Source organism: Trichoplusia ni, chromosome 28, assembly GCF_003590095.1.
Source record: "Trichoplusia ni isolate ovarian cell line Hi5 chromosome 28, tn1, whole genome shotgun sequence".
In the NCBI taxonomy this organism is placed as follows: Eukaryota; Metazoa; Arthropoda; class Insecta; order Lepidoptera; family Noctuidae; genus Trichoplusia; species Trichoplusia ni.
The window spans coordinates 486,956-497,581 of NC_039505.1; the positions used below are offsets into that span (position 1 = coordinate 486,956).

Here is a 10,626-nt window from a genome sequence, read left to right on the forward strand (position 1 = left end):
ATGTAACAGAATAAACGCAAGACCTGAAAGTAGTTTGCTCAGAATCGGCTTCTGAATCGATTCCCATCATTATTTATACGTGTTAATTTTCTCCAGAAATATCCTTCATTTAATCTAAATTAGGACCACTGCGTAAAACCAACGTAATCAAATATTTTATTCAGGGAATTATAAGCCTTAGCTCAAAGTAATAAAAGCCCATAAAAATGCACGGCTGAATTTGTAGATCGCTTAATATCCATCCATACACACACGTAAAAAAATCAATACATTTTAGAATAAAGTATGATAGTGTGCGAAAGGTAAAATATTTAATTTAAGAAAGATTAGTCTTTATTTCCAAGCAATACGTCTTACTTAACTGCACAACCGAATTTGTAAAAATCAAGGAACTTATAAATATGTAATGCTTACGCATGAAATTGAATAATCTAAATATTACTTTAAGACTCACGCATAGAGTTTAAATTGCATCACTAAATGTCAGAGGGAAAAATACTCCGCGCAGGACAACGACAACGGTGGATTGTGTCTCTTTCTTGCAACGCCAGTGTCATGTCAGTGGTAGTAATAAAAAAAAGAGTAGTTTTTAAACTCCGTAATAGTAGAAGTTTTTTAGCTTGTTGGCTGATGAACACGCATGAAACCTGCTACCAAACCTTACCTTAATTAAAGTATTAATTTAAAATATAATTATTTTAACATTTCATTCAATAATACTGTTACGAAAAAAATAAATTGTAAAAATAATTGTAATTGGTAGTAACTTTTAAAATAAGTATGGCAACCCATGATGGCGTCCTAAAAACAATATGGCTGATACTCTAGTGCGTTGAAGTCGTATTTCTGCTTGTTGCAAATTAATCAACTTAGAAATTGTTAGTACAACATGGTGAAAACTTGCTGTATAAAGTGGTGTAATCGGGAAGCGTATGCTGGTTGTGGATCTTCATTTTTTAGGTGAGTTTTTGCCTTTGTTTACATTATACTAACAGTAGGGTAACAACAAATCTGATTACTTAGAACTAACCAATCTATGACAAATGTAAAGGTAGCAGTAAATGCAATTACATATATTTATAAATATATAATGTAGAATTTAAAAATCCAGCAACAGCTTAACTATACATTTTGTGCCTATTTGGCCAACAATAATACAATTGTGAACGGCTGTACTATGATTCTTACATGTTAAGTTATAAAGATATTAAATAAGGGATACTGCTATACAAACCATTTACAAAACATTTATTTTCAGGAAGTTCCACCAGAAAAGCGCATTAATGTTTTGAGCAACATTATTTTAAAACGGGCTCAAAAACGAAACCTACAGGATGTTAACAAGGTATTAATTTTTAAGTGTCCTTTCGATAGTGATTCAAATGAAACCAGATATTTTGTTGCAATTATAATTTGGCAATTATTCAAATTCTATAATTGTTTGATAATTCAGGGAAAAGAAAATTTGGAGCCAACCCCAGGCACTTCAATGGAACCTCCATTTAAGAAAGCCCGACAAGAACAAGATTTTGAAAATGTAGTTGCCGAGAAGAAAATCCTTCAATATAAAGTAAAATTACTATCTCAGCGCTTGAAGAGGCGGGATAGTAAAATTAATAACCTCAAATCTGCCTTAAATATTATGAAGAAAAAGTGTTCTAATTTTGAAGAAGTAGAAAGTGTGTTAGTTAATAACTTCAGTAACAGTAACAGTATGATTTGTTAAATAAAATATTCAAATAACCTAGTCGTTTTTACTTTTATTTTCACCTTAGACTAAACTAGAAACTGTACAAACCGACAATAGGGTGGACAGTGGCAGAAGCAGTGCATATTGTGGTGCCTAGATGTTTATTCCTAGATCGAACTCACTTTTACTAAACAGGTGTTATTTGATTCGAAATTTTTGATTGACAATATTTCTAAGATTAGTAAAAGTATATTCATGTATACCCTGCACACAGAAATATCTCATTCTCAATATTTTGTGCATGTGATTTGTATGTTTGTAAAACCCCCCGCGACACAAGGATTAAATTCCTTACAGCGGGAGTCGTTTTTTATTCAAAAAAATAAAAAGAGATTTTAAAAGAGGTAATGAATAAACTATATTGATATTATCTGATCTACTATTAATTTTTCATTTTGTCATTAGTTTTTAATTTAAAAAAAATATTTTCTTAATGTCCTACCGCATTAAAATCCAATTAATCATGGATAAATAACAGTAAGCCACGGGTTCTTAATCTAAATATCTTTCAAACTTGTCATGTTTTCCACATTGTCCTAATATCCGCAGCGTCTGCATGGATACATTATTAGAAAGAGATAACATCCACTGATGTGGCTTTACTCTTCGGAACGTTTTTTGTGTGCCCGTCATCATTCCAGTTAGGGTATAAGTTCCTTGGTAAAAATAACAATATCATTTCTATCCTTACCTACACACACACGTAGGTTTTTACATTTAAGCTAGTTAAATAAAAACATCATTTTAGGAAATTTCAAACTTATCTCAAAGCAATAAAGCTTTTTTAAATGCATTACTGAATTTGTAATTCCGCATTCACAATATTTTGTAGAGAAATGACAAAATATTAGAAAATCATAGGTACGTTTTTTGCAAACGCTAAATCAATATGAAAGAGCGAGATGCAATAATTTACTGACTTAGCCCTTTGAGTTCCCGCTTTTGTTTGATATGCCACCGGCGCACGTGCCGCCAAATTAGTCATTCGCCGGCAACCGACAAGTGAATTACGGAATTTTGTTGTTGTTGTTTACGCGCGCGATGGCTTTCCGGTACAGCAATATCCAGTGTACTGAGATGGTGAGGACACTGGCTCGTTGCGACGATAATGTGGAGTTAGCGTGTCGAGTCTTCAATGAACGACATGGTACCAGAGTGAGCGCCAGGACAATGCTAGGTGCAACTCAGCGCCTGAGGGACTTCGGTACGTTTCGTCCTAACACGGCCTTGGATAGAGGGACGAATGTGCGCTCTACTCGTTTGCAGGAAAACATTCTCGATTATTTCGATGAACATCCAGAGAGCAGCACGAGGGAAGCAGCGTCGTTGTTTGACTGCAGCCACATGTACGTGTGGAGAACGTTACGTGCTGATGGCGAACACCCCTTCCATCTACGACGTTGTCAGGAGCTAATGCCGACTGACTACTTGCCACGACTGCAATTTTGTAGATGGTTGTTGGAAAACTGGCAACGAAACATCATCTGGACGGACGAGAGCACCTTCACACGAGTTGGTATTTACAACCAACATAACATGCATTTGTGGAGGCACGAAAATCCACATGCATGTCGTGTAGACTCATTTCAGCACAGGTTCTCCGTGAACGTGTGGGCGGGAGTTGTAGGTACACACTCGGCCCTGTGTTTTTACCGAGGTTGACTGGAGATACCTACCTACACTTCTTGCAAGAGATATTGCCCCAGTTATTGGAGGAGGTCCCTCTCTCGTTGTTACGACGACCCGTGTTTTACCAACATGATGGAGCTCCCGCGCATTTCACGTGGAACGTTCGACGGCATCTTGATGCGGAGTATGGCTCTCATTGGATTGGACGTAGAGGACCTATACCGTGGCCTCCCAGATCTGCCGATCTAACACCGTTGGACTTTTTTTTGTGGGGTCGAATAAAATCGCTAGTGTATGTAAACGAAGCAACCAGTATAAATGACCTCAAACATAAAATTGAACTCGCGTTTGTTAAAGTGAAAAGTGAAACTGAAGTGCTTAACAAATTAAAAATTAACTTAAGAAAACGTGCAATAATGTGTACCGAGCAAGGTGGTGGACATTTTGAAAATCTTTTAAAAAGAGGACGAAGAAGAAGTATTTAGTGTAAATAGCTCAGGTATGTACCTTCGTAATACTTATTTACTACTGTAAATACATAAATGATTGAAATCTTTTAAACACTGAATATGTTTTATACCTATGTAATAAAACCAAACCTTGATGTACAGCAATGTATTTATTTCTTTCTTCACAATCACTTTAACACTAATCCGTCTCTACAGGCTATACAAATTAAACTCCCCGGTGTTCACTTGACCATCATTAGAATAAGACTGCTTCACCAAACCCACAATGATTTAACAACTAAACTACCCTATTTTAATCAATACAACTTCTAGCCTCGTATAATATTCTAACAACTTCCGGGAGTATCATCATTATTTAAATTTGATATTTCGAAATGTTTGATTGAATAGTATTTCTGAATTTAACATAATATATAAAGTAATCTACAAATAATTAATTATTTAATTATCACATCCACAAGATTTGACAATTCATCAAATAATTGCAATACTTCCGGTAAGCTTAATTACAAATTACATACATTAGAATCAACAATTTTAAGTTTTATTAATCTTTCGAAATAAATCACAACACTCGGCCATCCAACGGCGTGCTATCTCTGGAGCACGCAATAAATCACAACACTCGTACATGGTAAGTAATTAATTCATAACATATAAATTATAACTCATAACTTAATTTTACAATATATAACATTTCTTATAGAATCAGAACCATAATTACATCCTGTGTAATTTTTATAACAACATGCATACACAATATTCATTTATTTTTCAGAATTTGCATCTAGATCAGACTCTGAGGAGCTGGATTCAGAACCAGAAGATTTGTTCAATGATAACGCTTGAAAATGGATCCAAGGACGCATTCTATCAGCTGCTACGATACTGTCATATCGTTTGGTGTTGAAGCCTGGGATATTAACAATTTCATACCGGTCGTTTCCTAAACATTTTATTACTTTGAAGGGACCAATGAATTTGGGCATTAATTTTTTGCTTTTTCCGGCATTGTTGTAACTGACTTTTGTTATTTTTACTAAATCACCGACCATGTATGACTTAGCGGGAACTCTTTTAGAATCGTATAATTGCTTTTGGCGTTTTTGACTTTCATTAATGTTAATTGTAGCCTCGTGCCTAATTTCATCAATATTTGCAGATGTTGACGAGCAAGAATTATCTAATGGGTCTTGTCTATTTTCTGTATCCGTAATAGCATCAACTAATAGCATATTCTCAATTGGACCCTTTAACTTAACGCCAAACAACAGCTCTGATGCGCTTCTCTTTGTTGTTGCATTAACGGTGTTGTTTATACCCCATTGTACTCTCCCCAGCTGCTGGTCCCAGATGCGTTCGTCTTTACTAGAGTTTTGAGTTGCTTAAGATCTAAGGGTAGTTTGATTAAATCTTTCTGCCTGACCATTCGCCCTGGGACAAGCAACTGCGTTGAGCACATGTTTAATCCCTCTACTACTACAAAATTCTTTGAAAGATCCTGACGTGAAAGCTGTACCCCTGTCCGATATAATTCTGGTAGGAATACCGAAGTCATTGAATAAATTATCTAGTGTTTTAATGACATTTTTAGTTTTTGTATCTTTAACTGACCTAGCGAACAGATATTTTGTGAACGCATCTACTATGGTTAAGATGTAAGAGTTACCGGACTTGCTCCTAACGAATGGTCCTAAGTGATCTAAGTGTAGAGTGTGGAAGGGTTGCTCTACCTTTTCAATAGGATGAAGAAACCCCGTACGTTCCCTTCCTGCGTTATCTTTATTGTAGGCGCAGTCAATGCAAGCTGCCACATACTTTTTTACGAAACGCCGCAGCTTGGGGAACCAGTATTGTTGCTGAATACGTTCCAGGGTTTTAGCAAAGCCAAAATGACCTATATCGTCATGGTTGGCCTTACAAATCTGCCACCCAGCATTCTTGGGAATAACTAATCTCAAATCCTCGCCCATCTTCCGGAATAAGGTATGATTTTTAATAGTATAATGTTTTTTTATGTCCGAACTCTCTTCATCCATACCTGGGGTTTTACTCTTCAAGCTAATTTTAATTCCAATCCAAAACCAATGCGATTCCAATGTCAATTTTGCAGTCACGTGATCCGGTACTCTTGAATACAATATTGTCAGCATTGGATTGAAATCGGGATTGCCCCGAGATTGTTTTGTTAGAAGTGAAGTTAGCTACGTTGCGGGCCGCTCGAGTGTTGTTCAAGTCTTGACGATTAACCGGTAATAGGTCTTTAAAATGCTATATCTTTTTAATAACAAAACTGATTTATAATATGTGATATAAATAATTGTTAATTTAAATAATTTTAATGTTTCCAATGCATTGGGTGTAAAAAAAAATAACATTATTAAATCAACCACGGCTTTGGCTGTATGCGGAAGAATCGTTGCCTACACTGTTTAAAAAATATCAAGTGGCGCGTAAAGTTACCAAATTTTAATTTGATGTGGTACTGTGAGTGGAGTGCGAGTTAGTTGGAACATTAAAATTGCATTAAGTTCCTTTTATTATTAAAATAATTTGTGTCCGTTAAGTTACTTAAATAGATTAAATTACAATTTTAAAGAAGTGGTAAGTAAACATACAATTTTACTGTATTGCTGTATAGATAAACGTTTTTAATTATTCATCAGTAAAATATTGTAATTATTACCTGATACATGGTTAATAAAAGTATTCCAATTTTAGCTAAAATGACGAATCGACCAACGTATTCTCAAATAAAATGTTTGGTGGAATTCCTGGAGCAAAATCCAGGCATAGCCAAAGGCTTGCTTCGGACCACTCAAGCCAAATTGGAAACGAAGCGAAAATGGGCAAGCTTGGCAACCTCCTTGAATTCTATTGGAGGTGCTAATAAAGATGGTCAAGGCTGGGCTAAGGTATTAAAAAAATCAATTAGACATTAGAATCACTATTATCAGGCAGTAATTAAATAGCAAGTAATTTCATTAACATTAATGCATGTTTTAGTATTGGGCTGAGAAGAAATGTCGTTTGAAGAAACAGTGCGCACAACTCTCATCTTCAATGAAGCGCACTGGTGGTGGGACAGTAGACAACTTGCCAACATTATCTGCTCTAGATAAAAGGGTGGTGGCAGTGATGGGTGGACAAGAGTTTGGGACTGGCAACTCAAGCTTGGCAGTCAATCCATTTCCTGAATTGGTATGTCTATAAAATTTAACACAACTGTGATATTTATTTAATACATTATATTTTATTTATGAAATAACAACAACATATCATTTTATTGTTTCAGCCGAGATCTGTTGGTACAGAACCACAGGTTGTTGAAGAAGAGGTAAGCCACCATGACGTCATGGAAATGCAGTTCGAGCAACCGGTGCATGTTTCCCCTATACTTGGCACATCACATAGTGAAATAATACCAGAAACCATAAGTAAGTCTTGACGCGATATGATTCTAGTGCTAATTTTGTATTTTTCTTTCCTATTCAAAGAGTATACTAAAATAAACCTTTGCATAGTTGTGATTTGTATTCAAGAAAAGGATACACTCCAAATACCTTTAGTCAGTCACGCAACCCAACTTAAGTGTGTAACATTTGAAGTGGTTTGGCACTTATCACGTTACGAGCTATGGCATAAGGACTTGTTTTTTGTAACAACAGTTTGACACTACTTGAGTAAATTTATGGAGTTTCTATTTTTTTTATATATATTTCAGTACCTGTGACCACGCCACTACCGACTACGCCACTGTTGAGTAACTATCTTCCACGACGGCGACGCCGGTCTTTAACTCAGAGGCAGGATACAGTGACGATGGAACGGTTTGCCATGATGGAAGAGCGGCGGATTGAAGCCGAAATGACAACAGCCCAAGCATTAATTCAACTGTCGCAACAAATTGGCAATATTGCAAGGGCTTTTACATCTATAGCTACAGCAATTTCAGACGTAGCCAGAAAAATGCCAGAATCTTAAGAAAGGCATCTTAACAAATTTTTTTTCAGCAAAGACCTCCCTAAGATTTTTTTTTATGTATTAAACCGTAAAAATACTAAACATGCTAGTTAAATGAAGATTCCCAATAAGTTCCTAATCAAGCAAAATGTTCATAAAAAATATACAAAAAGTTCTTCCTAAAACGCTGCCAGCTGTTGTCTCTAAAATAAATGTATAAGGTATAGATTAGGTTATAGTAGGTAATTAAAAGATTTATTTTATTAATGGTTGTTTTCTTAGAAATTGCTAATTTATTTCTTGAAGAACAACATTTACAATAATGACTTACATTCTAAAAAGTTCTTATTTTACCTATTTAATAATGTTTTGCAAAAAAATATCAATTGTTATTAAAAGTAGGACACTACGGAAATATAAATAATTATTGTTAATGATGCATATATTATATAGTATAGCATATATTTTAATCTAATTTTATTTTAATACTACCATGCAAAAATAGTTTGAAACAATGCTTTTACACCTATAATAATATATTATAAACCTACCTACTTAGCTTTCTACTTAATCTGTTGTATAAAAAGGGCCCTTAAAACGTAAGAATCTATAGGCAAATGCAAATTTAGAGGTAGACATTGTGCTGCATACTGTATTGTTTCACCTTTTGTTAGTAATTTAAAATTAAGCATTGCCTGCTGTTTGACTATTATATGTAAAAACCTTTATAAGGTACGATGAGAACCTTATAAAGTTTTAGGCTACCTTCTGCTTGCCCACAACTGCTGAACTAAAACATTTCGCTTTTCGATGCCTTGTCTTAGTTCAGCAGCTGTGCTGCTAGTTGAGTCTTGAGAAGTTACAGTTGGGTAATCATTCCCATATTCTGCTGTATATGCTGCTCATCTTGGTCAAAATAAATCCTATTGATACACATGTTGTGTAAAACACAACAAGCATTAATTATTTTGGCTGCTACATCAGGATGATAATGTAGAACCCTATGCCCGATTAAGCACCGCCACCTGTTTTTGAGGACACCAATGGTACGTTCTACGGTATTCCGTGCAGTGCAGTGTAACTTGGTGTAATATTCCTCAGGGGACCCTTGATGAGCATCTACAATAGGTGTCATCATGTATTCCCTCTGGGCATACCCGGAATCACCTGCAAAGTAAAATAACTTAAAATGTATTCACAATCAACAAAACTACAATCTCAGATTAACTATTTAAATAATTTACTTGCCTAGTAAAAATACAGTTTCCCCATTATTATTTAATTCAATTAAATGTTGTTTCACCGGATGCTGATTCCAGACGAAACTATCATGTGATGCTCCTCCAAATGAAGCATCTACTGACAGTATTCTTAAGTCTGAATCAGCTATCTGAAAATATATAAAACAAAGATATTTAACTAATTTCATAAGCAATGAATTACAATTCAGTAATAACCAAAAATATTGACTAACAATCATAACATTTCTTGAATGAAAATGTTTGCGATTAAAAAATCTCTCTTCATTTTCTGATGGTCTAATTATGGCTATATGAGTGCCATCAATGCATCCTATAACAGATGGTATACTGAATTTTTCAAAAAATCTGAAACAAGACATGTTACATAGTTACTGCTATTGTAAAATCAATGCACTTTGAACATAAAACATTATTAAGTTCAATAAATGAGTTGGGTATTTCTCATTACCTACCTCAGTTTTACAGCATCTCTTTCACGACGAGTTTGAGGAAACTTAATCCATTTCCTTTGTATTAAGGGATGGTTAAGAGCTGCTGTTACCTCTCGAATAGAACGAGAAGTAGATTGCTGACTCATTAGGGTCCCATAACTGCCTCCAACTAGCCTTTGGTAACTCCCAGTAGCATAAAAGGACAATGCCACTAAAACCTATGAGAAATAAGTACTTATTAAGCTATTGATCTTGTAAACAAATGTCATGATAACATTGCTAGGTCATGCATCAAATGGAACTTATTTACTTACCTTATATTTTGGTAATAAATCACTTCTTCTCTTAGGGGATTGCATAAAAGGCTTTATGTTTTCGAATATTTCGTGAAACAAATCCTTGCTCACCCTATAATTGGCTTTAAACTCGTTTTCATTCATCGAAAACGCTTTCTCCGTATAACGCATCATCCGACGCTCATCTCGTCTTTGTTTCAGTTGTTTTTTATGGGAATTTAACGAAACACTGTACATTACCGCTAATCGTGCCGTATTAAACACTTTTTATCGAAAGAAAACCACGTAAAACACAAAACAATGTCTTAAAAGTTACTCTTTAGTAATTGGAAAAATCACAATCAACATTCAATCCCACCGTAATATTGGCGCAATAAGCAGCTGTCAAAATAAACTCAAGAGTACCGTTTAGCGCCCAGTCCGATTTCAATTAGTTCCCCATAATAAACACGCAATTTCAAACCAATGTGGCGCTAGCATCGAACTCAAGAGTGCGAAACGTCACAATTCCAATGTCGACCGATCGGAATTGAAATCAAGAGTAAGCCCCCTGGCTTTAAGATTCGAATTATGCGCTGTAGTTCGGGATCGGCAATTTGTAGCGAAAGTATCCAATTATTGGTAGTAATATTTAAAGTGTTTACAAAATTTGACAAATTCTTACTAGATGACGGGTTTCTGCAGAGGGCATCAACGTGGTTCATGCGACACCCAGGACGATATTCTATACTGAAATCGAAGTCACTAATTTGCAACCACCATCGCGCTATTCTGGGAATCAAGTCTCTCTTGGTTAGCGTAGTCCTTAAAGCATTACAGTCGGCA

At 35.3% G+C, this 10,626-nt stretch overlaps 3 protein-coding genes across 4 annotated transcripts; 2 read left to right on the top strand and 1 right to left on the bottom strand.

Moving 5' to 3' along the window:
- Positions 1 to 768: 768 nt before the first annotated feature.
- On the top strand, positions 769 to 2,024 carry LOC113505994. Its single transcript, XM_026888860.1, has 3 exons — positions 769 to 960; positions 1,259 to 1,277; positions 1,361 to 2,024. The coding sequence occupies exons 1-3, from the start codon at positions 890 to 892 to the stop codon at positions 1,724 to 1,726; spliced, it is 456 nt and encodes a 151-aa protein (XP_026744661.1). The 5' UTR covers positions 769 to 889; the 3' UTR covers positions 1,727 to 2,024.
- Positions 2,025 to 6,458: 4,434 nt separating this feature from the next.
- Positions 6,459 to 8,045, top strand: LOC113506024. The gene is made up of 4 exons (XM_026888886.1): positions 6,459 to 6,764; positions 6,856 to 7,050; positions 7,145 to 7,286; positions 7,574 to 8,045. Exons 1-4 carry the CDS (start codon positions 6,543 to 6,545, stop codon positions 7,831 to 7,833), a joined length of 819 nt encoding a protein of 272 aa, XP_026744687.1. The 5' UTR covers positions 6,459 to 6,542; the 3' UTR covers positions 7,834 to 8,045.
- Positions 8,046 to 8,305: 260 nt separating this feature from the next.
- LOC113506022 (putative nuclease HARBI1) lies at positions 8,306 to 10,349 on the bottom strand. 2 transcript variants are annotated; one of them, XM_026888885.1, is made up of 5 exons: positions 9,820 to 10,349; positions 9,527 to 9,723; positions 9,287 to 9,419; positions 9,061 to 9,202; positions 8,306 to 8,979 (listed from the first exon to the last, which is right to left on the bottom strand). In XM_026888885.1, the coding sequence occupies exons 1-5, from the start codon at positions 10,036 to 10,038 to the stop codon at positions 8,672 to 8,674; spliced, it is 999 nt and encodes a 332-aa protein (XP_026744686.1). In that variant the 5' UTR covers positions 10,039 to 10,349; the 3' UTR covers positions 8,306 to 8,671. The 2 variants fall into 2 exon arrangements, with proteins under 2 accessions (XP_026744686.1, XP_026744685.1); XM_026888884.1 differs by having other exon boundaries at positions 9,061 to 9,419.
- Positions 10,350 to 10,626: the final 277 nt, after the last annotated feature.